The 14,483-nt window shown below is 41.3% G+C and overlaps 1 protein-coding gene across 2 annotated transcripts; it reads right to left on the bottom strand.

Annotated features, from left to right (window-relative positions):
• Positions 1-313: 313 nt before the first annotated feature.
• Positions 314-14,223, bottom strand: LOC124148585 (NFX1-type zinc finger-containing protein 1-like). 2 transcript variants are annotated; one of them, XM_046519744.2, is made up of 5 exons: positions 14,158-14,223; positions 10,186-10,265; positions 3,321-9,844; positions 2,438-2,533; positions 314-2,198 (listed from the first exon to the last, which is right to left on the bottom strand). In XM_046519744.2, exons 2-5 carry the CDS (start codon positions 10,227-10,229, stop codon positions 2,170-2,172), a joined length of 6,693 nt encoding a protein of 2,230 aa, XP_046375700.2. In that variant the 5' UTR covers positions 10,230-10,265; positions 14,158-14,223; the 3' UTR covers positions 314-2,169. The 2 variants fall into 2 exon arrangements, with proteins under 2 accessions (XP_046375700.2, XP_046375701.2); XM_046519745.2 differs by having other exon boundaries at positions 14,096-14,206.
• Between the last annotated feature and the right edge of the window lie 260 nt (positions 14,224-14,483).

Below are 14,483 nucleotides of genomic sequence, written 5' to 3'. Positions count from 1 at the left end.
TGGCTTCACTTAGGTTGTAACTATTCACGTCATCCAACATTAAGCTGACACACTGTTTATGGTGACGTTCAACCCAACTTACTCATTTAATCCATCGATCAAGCAATGTATTTTTTATTAGATCAATACACATATTAATAAGTTACCATTAATTTTGATCACTCAGCCAGTTAATCATTCAATCAATCAAGCTACACTGTTCATTTTATTCACTTACTTCTCCACTGATTGTTCCTTCATACGGATAAACACACATATACATGATTCTTACATCACATTGTAGAGACAGTATGAGTAATGACAGGGAGTCATATCATCAATATTAATTTATTTAACTGACAGAAATCTACATTCAGAAAGCAGTAATACTGAAGAATTGAACCCCGGTGCATCTATACAGTGCAACGTGTGGGGATTTCGTCTGTGCATACAATACATATAAAGAGACTATCTATCAAAGTACAGAATGAAATATGGTATCAAAATAAGATTCGACAGGGTTTGTAAACAAATACATGAAGATATGCTGTAAATGATTCTCATAAGGTATATATTTCTATGGAACTGATCCAGACTCGTGCAGATCCAGTTTACCAATTCCACTAGCATATACAAATAAGTCTTTAACTTCCCTTCACTTAGAAGTATGCATCTTCATCGTGTATTTGATGATGAGATACAACATATGTGTGAAAATAAATAACACTTTATGCTTGAACTTCAGCTTTCTTTCAGGCAGCTTCACTTTGGTTTTCAGTGTAGGATAAGTAAGAGTTATCTGTGCCACTCAACAAATATGAACGTTATCAGGTCATAAGATAACAAGAGGGAAATATGACATGAGAACAAAATATCCTTTATGAATTTACTTCAGTTTAATTGGAACTCAGCGATATGAGACCAAAATATTCTTTATGAATTTGCTACAGATTAATTTGTTTTCTGGTTTTGTTGGCAAGTTGATTTTGTTAATTGTTTTCACACACATACATTTAACAAACGATATCAGTTGCGTTCATATATGACCATAATTATTTAAGGGTTTATAACGTTCCCAAAATACCAACCCAAAACTAACATATAGAACCACCTTTCAATGGGGCATTGTTCTCAGTCATTGGACTGAGATGCCTCGTCTAAATATACATTTTCTTGAAATAGTTTATTCACACTACTCACAGCTCACATACCCACTCTTCATGCATAGGATGATCCATAAACTTGTATATATATGTATATGGATGGGTTGAGAAGACGAAGGATCAAGACCTCATGAATACCATCACATCATGTTCGTGACTTTTCTGTCACAATAAGGATACTCAATGTGGTGGGCGTGTATAATAAATGAACATATCATAAGCATAATATATAGAGGATATTTCATGTGTCGAGTGAAATATCATCTTGCTCTCATCAAGCGACGGGGTGAAAATGAGATATTTTCACGAGTGTCGAGAGACACCTATTTATTATATACTTGAATGTAAAACCTTGAAACCTAAATTCTTCCTACATAACACACAGGAACGGTTCACCAACCCTTGTATTTGCGACTAAAAAAGAAGTTTCGTGTTTGCAAAATCTTAAAAAAATGTAAACAAAAGTAACAAAAAGTATTTAGGGTCACGGAAATTTGTTGTCATACATTTCGATATGCTTACATATCAATTTATATACAAAATCAACTTTAACAAAATTGGCGCTTTGTGAAAGGAACAGTCTCGATTGGTGTGTAATTGAGAAATTAATAGTTTATAAGGAAACATTTTCGAGAGAATAACGAACGGAGTGATAATAACTCCATAAATGACCATCTGTCATTATTTTGCCTTGTCAAAGTGGAACTAACGTAAAAGGGATTTCAACAGTTTGTGTACGGGCTTGACACTTACGATAAAGGGAGACAATTTAAGGGGAGGTAACTATTGTATGACAATAGTTCCGTCAAAGTGTTTTGTTCACTGCAATGAAAATATCTTTCACACTGAATTATATAATACAATCGTCTTAAAAACATGCCTTTATTTATATCAAGCCACAACTTCTGTCTTTAAAATACATGTGGAAAAAGTTCATGTGTAACCATGTGGTTATACATATTGCTGATGATGTAGTTCAAACCAACAGCACCATCCACGTTGGGCAATCTGTGCATTTGGGACGAATTCAGCCATCTTCGTTTGTGTCCCTTGAGTCTGGAATATGGAAACATGTATGCAACAAGTTACACATGAGTATATCAGGGGTTATAGATATTGCCATATTGTCCATATGAACCACCTCTGTAAAAAGTAAAGGAATTTAAATGAAAAAGGTCATGCAGTTTCCAATTTATTCAACTCTCATTCTGACAATAGTAAGAATAATTGTATAAACGAGAGGTACTCATGACGACAACAATGCTGTGGATTCACAAACACAGACAAGTATCTACCTTCACATCCGTTGCCTTCTCTTGAAGAGTGGTCCTGACACCAATGACACTCATCTTGCGTCAAGTCATCTTCAGCACAGTAGATGTGGTCATCAGCTATAACAAAAGAAATGGTAAAATACACTCTGAATTCTGCAATTAGTGTTACATTTCTTTAATTTCTTCAAAGTTTACCTTGTTAGTTCGAATCAAATATTATTATACTATTTATTATTGCTATAACCTTTCCTTTGTTTACTTGAGCCCGCCGCCTTGCCTAGTTGTAGATCGTCCGTCTGGAAAGCGGAAGGTCCGGGGTACGATCCCCGGCTGCCTCATACCATCAGGTATTAAAAGATGGTACTCCCTGCCCGACATTTAGTATTAAGGGGCTAAATAAGGGACTAGTCGGCTCGGAGTCAGTCTGGTGTGTCTGAGTGGGGTATTCATGTTAAACTGCGGCGTGGTATCTCAGTGGGCAAGCACTATAGATTCGGCTTTAGTTCGGACTAGTATAAGCAACCACGCACACACACACACACACACACACAAACACGCACGCACACGCACACACACACACACACACACACACACACACACACATCTTGAACGCGAGGTTAAACTCAATTTCACCTCACCTCAGTTCGGTCATAATGTATAGGTCCTTCCAGATTTACAAAACAGTTGAACAGTACTGTATAGTTTTAGCTAACAGTCAGGTTAATAATAATCGAGAGCATAAAGTTCTATCAAGACTAAATAAATAATATATATATATATATCTTGCATATTTTTCTTATGTACATGTACCTACGTCAATTTGTATATCAGCTGATTTAACTAGTAATATATGTTCACATACTTTAACGTATTTAAACTATGCAACTGTATTGACTATACTCACACACTGGACATCTGAACCAGCGTCCTTGTGATGCTGCCAAGTGTCTCCAGACGGGCATTTTGTCCTTTGAGAGTTTATCATAAAACTCAATGTCAGGAAAAACGTGTGAAACGTCATGCTTTAGTTCTGTAATGAGCTGATATTCGTCTTCAGTCAATTGTTTCTTTGCCTTGATAACTGCCCTGACCCTCTGCAACAAAGCCAATGTTGAGGGCAACAAATCATCTTTAGTCTCCCTTGATAATAATTCATGCAGGAACACAGAGATGGAAATCCTTTGGAATTCGTGGTGAGCGTCTGAGGCTTCTTGCTCAGTAAAGACACCTCGTTGGATTTTCAGCCATTGCTCAAACTGGTTGATTTCATACCAAACTCCATCATCAACAACGTCATCATCATCACCATCCGGTGGTTCATTTACCCTTGCCTTCAACGTTTTAATTCCAGTAAGGAACGTCTTTTGGTTTTTAACTGCAACCAGGCGAGCTTCATCTTCACCAGCATTTGCTATCAATTCTGACACTTCATCTACACACTGAAGGCTGTCCATGCCAGTGTGTATCACATTCTGTAGGGCTGTGAGCCTTTCTATTGTCATCTCAGCCAGGACAGCCTTTCCCTTTTCCATTTGTTTGTGTATCAGATTTAGTATAGCTCCATATCTGGTATTTCGTCTGATTGGTGTGCTACACAATGGGCAGCATGGGAGCTGTATCTCCTTGCTGGCTTGAACATTTTCCATTATTCTGTCCAGAACATGTACCTCAACAATATGTCCACATTTTTCTAAGAGAATAAACCTAGCTGTTGTAATGTCTTCTGACTCTGTAAGGAAGGCTGACACATCATCTTTGTGACATATTCTACAGTAGCCTGGACATGGCTCTCCACAAAGTCCTATGCAGGGATGTTTACATTTGAGCTTTTTGCGACAACGTTTATCACAGCGATTTCTATCGCAAACGTCTCCACACAGTTGTTTGCATTTGAAATGTGCACAAGCCCATTCGCATGGTTTGTCACATTGTTGACATTTCTGTCCACAGGGATTCTGACATTTGCTGTGAGGGCAAGCCGTCTCACAATCCAGATCACAAGGGGGACATCTAAAACAAGAAGCTTTGCATGGGTGTCCGCAAATAAGAATCTTTGTACACTTCTCCGTGCATGGAATATGAAGCCGTCCTTCATTGCATTCAAAACAGGATCCTTCACATGTATGTCCGCACACGAGTTTTGCATCACATCGCACCAGACACCGAGCTTGACCCTGTTCTGTACACAATACCTCCATTGTGTGACCACATGACCAGGTTTGGGGAACTGACTCAGAGACAAGCTCCTTAACATCCTTCATTAACCATTCGTCAACATCCTTCATTAACCATTCGTCAACATCCTTCATCACTCCGATGCTTGACTCTGGGACAAACTCCATCACATCTTCCTTCATTTCCTTTGCATCCTCCATAACGTCATCTCTCAGTTTTGCTGGACATTCCAGCTGCTTGATCATCGCTTCTAAGTTCCTCATGATTCGTTCTGGAACCTCCTTCTGACTAAAACCAATCCATTCCCTTGCGTCTATAAGGTGCTTCAGTAGACTCAAGCGATCCCGTTCTTTCTGTGCATCCCGAACCTCCTGTTCGCCAAAACATGACCTTGAAAGAAGAGCCCAAGCCTTGAAGTCTGTTAGGCAAATTGATAGAGTTTCATAAGTTTCACTGTCAGTTAATTTGAATAGCCTAAGGCTTTCCTTCACTGTCCTTTGGATGCTGGATATTTGTCCAAGGATACACATCTGTCTAGCTTGGGTTGTTAGAATGTTCACAGATTCAACCGGATAAGACCTCAAGAGGATATCCATAGAAACCAGGTCATCAGGGTCGAGCAGATTCCTCATCTTGTCCATAGAGTCTCTGAGCTCCTTGGCATTTTTTACATCTCCGATATCCTTCCTTTTTACTTCCTCTATGAACAACAATGCCTGCTTAATGATGTTGCCATATCTGAGATTCCTTCTGATTGGTGTGTTGCATCTAGGACATGTCTTCAGTTGAACTAATGTCTTGTCCTTGTCTTCAGATGATTCATCCATGAAACGATCCAAATCTTTGACTTCAAAAATGTGTTTGCAGTCTTCTAGTTCAATAAATCGAGCATTTGGTTTTTCTTCACTTCCAAGGAACACATCTGGCATTTTGTCCTTGTCACAATCTCGACACAGCTTTGGACATGGTTCACCACACATGCCAATGCAGTCATGACCACACTCTAGCTTATTCCTGCAGCTTTCATCGCATCGTGGTCTATCACAGTTTTCCCCACATGGCATGTTGCATTTGAAGTGGTAACATTTCCACTGGCATTGCTCCTTACACAAAGTGCAAGGATCTCCACACCTCTGGGAACATTTGCTGTGGTTGCATCTGTTCTCACACCTCCTGGTACAAGGTAGACAGTTGCTACAAGACGACTCGCACTCATGTCCGCATATGAGGATTCGTTTACATTCTCTAGAGCAAGGCTGATGCAGACGCCCTTGATGGCATGTACCACATTTACCCTTGCATTGATCTCCACAAATGAGCATTTCACCACATTCATGATTGCAAACAGCTGTATCTCTTTCTCTGCATTCTACTGCGATGGTATGACCACATGGCCTGGTGACTTCCACAGGCTCCCTGCATGGAAGATGAGGCTGTCCACATGCACCCTGGCATCCATGGCCACATGGTAAACTATCATTACATCGTTCCTGGCACTGATACGTCAACTCATCTTCTTCACAAGGAATCATTTGGACATGTCCACATCTTGGAAGGGTTTTCTCTATGAGTACAGGGCAGGGTTTGCATGGCTGGTAGCAAGGGAGATCACAGTGGTAGCTTTTACATTTCCGACACTGCCGTTTACATGGTTTTGAACATGTGATGGATTTGTGCTCTGCATCAATCACATGACACATTCGAGGGCACACGTGACCACATGCTAGGCGGAAGAGACAAGGTTTGGTACAGCCTCCTTCAGGGACTCTTTCAAAATCCCTTGGATCAATAACTCCAACTCCCATGTCATCAGGGTGATTTTGACATGACAGAGGCAGAGCAGGCCCATAAAATCCTTTCATAGATGCTTTTGTAGCAATGTCCTTTAGCAGTGGGCTATAAGTAGTAATGTGACTGAAGTTTCCAATAACATACAGTCCTTTTTTGGCCCTAGAGAGTGCAACACATATCCTGTTGTTCTCGTTCAAGAACCCAATTTTTGTTTCCTCTCCACTTCGGACAAGCGACAACAGCACAATATCATTCTCTTCTCCTTGATAGCTGTCAACAGCAACAACTCTCACCCCTTCAAACTGCGATTTTGGCATCCTATTCTTCAGACAATGCATTTGGGCGGAATACGTTGTCAATATTGTAATTTGCTCAGTACCATAGCCCTGCTTCAGAAGGTATTTGCACAGACCTACTAAATATTGAGCTTCATGTTCATTCTTAAAACTTTTTGACTCTTTGTCATATTCATGTGGGTGCTGATGGTCAATGAAGTACACATTCCTTGCAATACCCTTTACATTGTCATATTTCTGCACACTCTTGTCATCTTTCAAATCTTTATAGAGTGGCCGAATGATGTCTGCTATTTCAGGGCGCATTCTGTGTTGCCACAGTAGTGTATCATGTGGAAGACCAGAGTTCACCATCCTCTCAAACAGAGATATTTCCAGATTGTATTTCTTTGCAAGATCGTGAACAGTTGGGTTTGGCCTCAGCTGTAAGTGATCTCCAATGAGGATAAGATGTTGACATCTTCTACTGAGAGTTCCTACAATGTGGGCCTCAAGCACTTCGGCTGCTTCTTCCACAACAATAATCTTGGGACCAATTTCGTTCAGAACCTTCTGATACCTTGCTGCAGCTGTTGTAGTCATTCCTATGATGGAGCAATTCTGAAGAATGGTCCTGTCTTCTTGCATTAAGACCTCTTTGTATTGTTTAGTGAGGCGTCTGTAATCACTTTCTTTGTCTCTAATTGTTTCTTTGGCATTTTGACACAGCACATGCACCCAGTATCTGTACATCCTCCATCTGTCTTTCAGCTGCAGCTTCCATATGTAACGCACACTTGCAGCTTCGGATGATTTCATTCTCTCAGTTGAGCGCAATTTCTTAATGAGTCTGACTTTCAGTGATCTCTTCTGTCTCTGTTTCTCCTCATAGATTGTCTTCTGTTGTGGTGGCATAAACATCGTAACTGTTGAAGCATCAAGATTGGTTATGTCTAACCCCATACATTCCCTGCGGACGTGCTGAATATCAGCATCTAAACCTTGTGCCTTACTACGAATATCATCATAGTCATATTCATCATCTGAGTCAATCAGGTCTTCCTCAAGTTGTCTTTGGTTGCGATGATTTACTGAGATATCAATCATCTCTTCTTCTTCTTCATACTCGTCTTCTTCATCCTCATCAGCCAATTTTCGCTCCTCTAGTTGGTGTTGAAGATATTCACCTTCCTCTTCAATATCAAACAAGCTCTTCTTGATACCTAACCAGGTAACTATCTGACAGGTCTCATACTCATTCCCAACAGAGAAGCTCCTCACAATGGCTTTTGTCATATACTCTTTTAAGCAACGTTCATGTACAATTTCTCTCTCTGCTACTTCAAGTTTAGCAGCTGTGGTATGAATTTCTGCCTTCAGTGAATCCATTGCTCTCAGAGTCTCCAATTTCCCTTCATGAACAGTCAATGGCAGGGATTTAAGATCTCTTGCTCTCTGTCTGGCATTCTTCAATGAATACTCTTGCATGATTTCACTCTTGCTTCGAGCACCAACTCGTATGAGTCTACCCTTGAAAAACTTCAAAATTCCTTCTAAGAACTGATCCAATGCATGATTGGTATAGCATACTATAAGGATTGGCAGTTTCTCTTGTCCTTGAAGCCATACTTGAGAGTTATGGAGCAAAACTTTCAGGATTTTGATTCCAAGGTATGTCTTACCCGTACCTGGAGGTCCTTGTATGAGAACAAATTCTCTCATCAATGCATTTCTCAGAGCGGTACGTTGGGAGACGTTGAGGTGCAGAAGATTTGGCATTGGCCATTTGGAAATGTCTTCAATGTTTACATCATTTGCTATATTTGATCCTGCTGGAAACCCTTCAGCACTACTGGCATTGTCCCCCAAATCTTTTATTTTGTAATCTTCATCAAGCAGTGGTCGCAAGTCGTACAGAACATTTTGCTGTTCCCGAAAGTACAACGGTTTTTGTACATCATTCTGACACTCAACAATGTATTGCTGGAATGGAAAGTTTCTCTCTGTGAGTTCTTGCATTCCCTCAAGGATATACTTGTAGGATTCAAAGTAGGCTGGGGATTCAACCATTGAAAACCTTACATCTCGAGTTATATTTGCCACCTCATCATGTTGGGAGATAAACTGCACATCAACAAGTCCATTCTTCAAATGATCCTTCTCCCTCTGATCAACTGTAGCAAAGAAAATGTTATCTTTGAAATAATCCGAGGACAAGCAGAGTAGTGACCCAAATATCAGCCTCCGTGTGGCACCCCAATTTACATGTCGTAGAAGTGTGGTGTCAAAGGCAAGCCTGTATCCAAGACCATTGTGTGAGCAAACCGGTCTGATGATCTGGACATCTGTGTAAATCATGTATCCCACTGAAGTGTTCTTAGCAACATTTTGAAAGTCAGCAATATTCTTTTTCAGTGGCATGATTACATCTGCTCGGAAAAGACGAAACTGGCATTCAAGATAATGTTCAAGATCCCTAAAACGATCTTTGACTTTATTTGGGAGCAAAAAGACTGCTGTTGTCCCATCTAATTCATCCTTCCGAGGAATAATTGGTAGTTCGCGAAAGTTCTCAGGTGGAGGTTGGTCTTGAGTCTGTGCTATGGCAGCTGCACCACCTCTTGCCCCAACGCCCAGGGAGGGAGGAGGAGGTCGAGACTTCAAAAGGAGATCCGAAATTTCGAGCATGCTCTTATTGAGGTCTTCGTCTTTCATGCCACCTTTCTGCCACAGGGACTGAACCATGATAGCGATTGTCTGGACTTTGATCCATCCATCAGTGGGCATTCTACTCAGCATCTCTTTCATCAGCGGCAAACAATCTCTTACCACACCATTGTCCCCATGCTCGTTCATGCCTAGCTGAGTGAGGAGACGAAGAAGAGTAGAATCTAAGAATGGCGTTGAAAGGACGTTCATGATCATTGTATTCAATCCCTCGGGCATCGATTCACACTGACATGCCTTACTAAGTGCGGCTAGGACTGATTTGGTTGCATCTACGCTAAGATCCGGTTGTTTCAGAGACTCCATAAGTCCATTGTTAGGTCTGCTCAGCCGCGTAAGGGCTTCTGCGGGATCCATTGATGACATGTCTCGAAGTTCAGTAGCTTTAATCTTTGAGGGGCCCATTTGTTTATTCTGTACTCCTCGTCTTCCCTTGCCTCTTTGTCCACAAGCGCCACGCCTGTAAATCATTGCATAAAACAATCTGTGCTAGATAACAATTCCTCTTGGTGTTTCACCAAACATAATTTTTTTAGTGAGTAGCATTGTATTAAATAAACAGATAGTTTATGTCATATTATCCGTATCTTCTCTGAAAATGCTTAATAGATGAAACAAATCGACCTTATGTTGTACAATGACTTGTGATGCTATTTTCTCAGAGACTAGACTAAGTGTTGAACTAGACGGTTCAGTACGGTATATATATATATATGTGTGTGTGTGTGTGTGTGTGTGTGTGTGTGTGTGTGTGTGTGTGTGTGTGTGTGTGTGTGTGTGTGTCTGAGTTTCCATAGTTACCGTCGCTGTGGCAGTGGCTGCTCCTCTGCTCTCTCCTCGTCCATCACTTAGCGTATCAGTATGCACCCGGCCTTGATAACCTGGAACAGAATTGACATATGCGGCCGACTATCGTTATGCATTCAAGGTATCCAGGTATTATGGGTCATATGTATCACCAGTGCGGTGACGTCATTTTACGACTTGACTGGGCTTGAACCGTATCATCACAAACACGTCGGGGTGAGGCGAAATGAAATTTAAAAGCGTCGGTTCCTAGATTATTGCACTTATATTGCGAGGTGTATGCACGTGTTTGTGTTTGTATAGTTGCTAGTTCTAGGGCGGACTAATACCGATTTTATAGTGCTAGCCCACAGAGATACAATGCCGCAGTTGAACATGAATACCCCACACAGTATACTGACAGGTCAGTCCTTGTTTTAGTCCCTTAATGCCTATCTCAGAGCAGGGAAACAACAAGTGCCGTCTTTGAACGTCTATTGGTATGACGAGGCCGGGGAACGAACCCGCAAACCTCCGCTCTCCAGACCGACGCTCTTCCACTACACCACGGAGGCGGTCTTCGTCACAAACATTATGACGTCATGAAAACCCCGTAGGCCAATCAGATAGCTGGAGTTTTTAAGGAGTCATGATAACTATTTAACCTGAACTCTTTTTCGCGTCCAACCTTTCATACCAAACAATAGTTCACTGGTACCGTTTAAAGATCAGGGGCACAGAGGCAGAGCAATGTGGTTAAAGTTTTAAAAGATCGAATTAATTAGATTTGTTTGTTGTTTAACGCCGCACTCAACAATATTCCAGGTATATGACGGCGCTCTGTAAATAATCGAGTGTCGGACCACACAATACTCTCGGACTGAATTAATTACAGAACAACCAACGAGCTATGAGGAGTGAGTGAGTGAGTTGGGTTTAACGACGCTTTTAACAGTATTCCAGTTATATCGCGGCGTGTCAGCTTAATGTGGGAGGAAAGCCCGAAGTGATGCAGGTCTCAGACGTTTACCACTTCGGTGAAACCCACGAGCACCGGGATTCGAACCCACAATCATAGGTTTCTTGCGTGCCTAAGGAAAGCAACTCTGCACAGCGAATCGCGGCGCCTTAGACGACTGGGCAACCCGTGCCCCCGAGCTATGAGGAATTATTACCCCGAGCCGAGAGCGAGTATGACGTTCTACATATTACTTACTCATTGACATTTTAAGAACTAAAATGAAGAAAATTCGTATTAAATGTCAACCTTCCAAAACATCTTAAATGAAGGCGCTCTATTGTTGAGATGACGTTACTTCTTATCGTATTTTTCTCAACAATGAAGCACCGTACACTACATAACGTCATTTGGCTTCAATTGACCAATCAGCATTGAGAATCGCTGAATTGTACATGTGCAAGTATAAGAACGTTATCCCAGACGATTATTCCAGTATATGTGATAAAAGGAAAAAGACAGGTCTACGACACCTCTGAATGGAGCCTCTGTTCTGATTGGTAACGAGAATAGCGTCAGCTATGGGGTGCATATATTAATAGCATTCATTGGCGTCTTCTTTCAAAGTGTGGTGCGATACCTGGTGAGGTGAGGTGAGGTGAAATTGGGTTTAACGTCGCGTCTTAGATTATTGCACTTACATAGCGACGTGCATGCACGTGTGTGTGTGTGTGTGGCTGCTTGTACAAGTCCGGACTGATGCTAGCACACTGAGATATCATGCCGCAGTTTAACATGAATACTCCACTCAGGTGAGGTGAGGTGAAATTGGGTTTAACGTCGCGTCCAAGATTATTGCACTTATATAGCGACGTGCATGCACGTGTATGTGTGTGTGTGGCTGCTTGTACTAGTCCGGACTGATGCCGATTTATAGTGCTAGCTCACTGAGATACCATGCCGCAGTTTTACATGAATACCCCACTCAGACACAGTATACTGACTCCGAGCCGACCAGTCCTTGTTTTAGCCCCTTAATGCCGAGCGCCAGACAGGGTAACAACAAGTACAATCTTTTAACGTCTTTTTGTATGACGCGGCCCGGGATCGAACCCTGGATCTTCCGCTCTCCGGGCGGACGCTCTACCACAAGACCACGGAGGCCAGGGAAATCCAGTGCTATAAATAGATGAATAATAAATGTAACCTTATGTGTCTCAGCATACACAACCAGGTCACACAGTGAGACTGTATTGTGAAGACTCAGCTGAGAACGCAAACTGCTTCTCAATAGCTTAACCTTTAACAAAAACACACTCATGTCACAGACACCACCACAACCACCATCACCACGGCCGCGCCGCCACCGTGTATAGGTTCAGCTGATCAATAGCAGCCACGATCCTTGCCGGGGAAACGACACGCGTGTCTGTATATAGAGTGTCTCCGGACAATTAAACATGTGTTAAGTTGTCAGGGATCGGATAACAGTAATAGAGTTGCCTATATGATACGATGTATACAAACATTCCCCAAATCCAGTTATGAGCTGTTACATGTATATTTTTTTAAGGCACAATAACAAGTGACAAATGTTTTCACATTTATATAAATTTGTCATTACAATTCGCTATTTTACATTTCATTTCATTATTGAAATATATGTGTGTGTGTGTGTGTGTGTGTGTGTGTGTGTGTGTGTGTGTGTGTGTTTGAAGTGTTTCACGAACTATTTTTTTAATTTATTTTTATCTTTGCAATATTTGTTTGCACACTAACCCTATGTTTTAAATTCCCATGGGGATCCGGGATAGAAATGGTCCCCAGCAACATGTTGTGGTTGTTAGAGGCAGCATAGTGACCATGGCTGGTCAGGCTTGGTCACATCATAGCCAGACGTCGGGTATCGTTGTTCATAATATCAACCACTAGCTTGTCTGGTCACGCCACACTCATGTTGCGGACACATTCCCAGTGGCGGCGTTGGACATCAAATAAACGTGTACACACACGCACGCAAGGACGCACGAACGCACGCACAAACACACTCATGGTTGACTGAAAACTACTTCATTACAAGTGAGTGAGTGAGTATGGTTTTACGCCGCTTTTAGCAATATTCAAGTAATATCACGACTGGTGACACCAGAAATGGGCTTCACATATTGTACCTATATCGGGAATCGAACCACGGTCATCGGCTTGACGAACGAACGCTTTAACCACTAGGCTACCCGACCGCACGACGTCATTACAAGATGTCACTATAAGGCATATTGATCATACGACGCATCATAAAATAATATCTGAAAATAACAGCTTCGATTGTTAATTATATTCTAGTCATCTGTTTGGATCGGATGTGTTTATTTTTTATCAAGTAGCAAAATAGGAAATAATTTTTAGTTGCTAGGTTCGAACTTCTCACTAACATGACTGCGTTCAAGTCATTGATATATTAGATTCACAGATAATAGTGTCGCACGAGTTACATCCCTTGAATTGTCAACGCTATTTTCACAACAGTTGCTACAGACATCAACATATGAAATGGTTCATGGGTCCGGTCGATAATTGTCAATATTTGGAAGACAATCATAGGTAACAATAAACTCAAGAGCAATCTTAAGTTGGAGTTGCTTTTGCTTTCCATACCTGATTTTTTGATAATATTACCTACGCATGTAACAGGTTATTACAGAAAAACAGGTAGGGGGGAACAACAGGAAGTCCTTCCTCATTATGCCTTGACGAAATGCATACGTGATTTCAGTACATTTGGACCCCAATCAAAAGAAAGTTTAACACCACAATCAACAAAAATAAATATCTATCTCTGCGGATACATAATGACAACTAGACTAGGCACATCTCAAATACATTCTATCGAGTACGGTGAACACATCTGTATTAAGTGTATATTACATTACGTGCTAATCACGGAAGTGTTTACAATGAACAGCCTCCCTGTGAATCACTTGGACATACAACCCAGGATGAACAGTCAGCGACACAAAACTCTGGCTTACCTTGCGTGATCTGCAGTCGCCATTTCTGTCTGTCACCCTTACGTGGGGCTGTCGCTTCTCGGAACTGCAGGGAATTCCCCGTAGCGAAACCGAAACTAGGAATTTCATTGGGTTTTTTGGTGACTAGCGATAGTTTTTAAGTGATGTGATAGAGATCTAATGATGCTGAGCAAGGTGGTCATAACACGGCCAGTGCTGGCAAATAGGGGTGTGGTCCAGTCCAAGCAAATTCTCGTCGATGTCCAAAACAAGTATTATCTACTAAGCTTCTCTTCTGGAATATATCTGGTTTGGTAAATAAAGTTTCCGACGTAAACTTTTAAAAC

Source organism: Haliotis rufescens, unplaced genomic scaffold (assembly GCF_023055435.1).
Source record: "Haliotis rufescens isolate VD_foot unplaced genomic scaffold, xgHalRufe1.0.p SCAF_9, whole genome shotgun sequence".
In the NCBI taxonomy this organism is placed as follows: domain Eukaryota; kingdom Metazoa; phylum Mollusca; class Gastropoda; order Lepetellida; family Haliotidae; genus Haliotis; species Haliotis rufescens.
This window is presented reverse-complemented; position numbering and strand designations above follow the sequence as displayed.

Excerpts from the sequence above, each read along its gene's own strand:
- LOC124148585 (XM_046519744.2), bottom strand. The coding sequence starts at position 10,229 with ATGGACGAGGAGAGAGCAGAGGAGCAGCCACTGCCACAGCGACG. Across the intron at positions 2,534-3,320 it reads CTGGTTCAGATGTCCAGTGT|CTGATGACCACATCTACTGT; the intron begins GTGAGTATAGTC and ends CTTTTGTTATAG. Across the intron at positions 2,199-2,437 it reads AGAAGGCAACGGATGTGAAG|ACTCAAGGGACACAAACGAA; the intron begins GTAGATACTTGT and ends TCCATATTCCAG.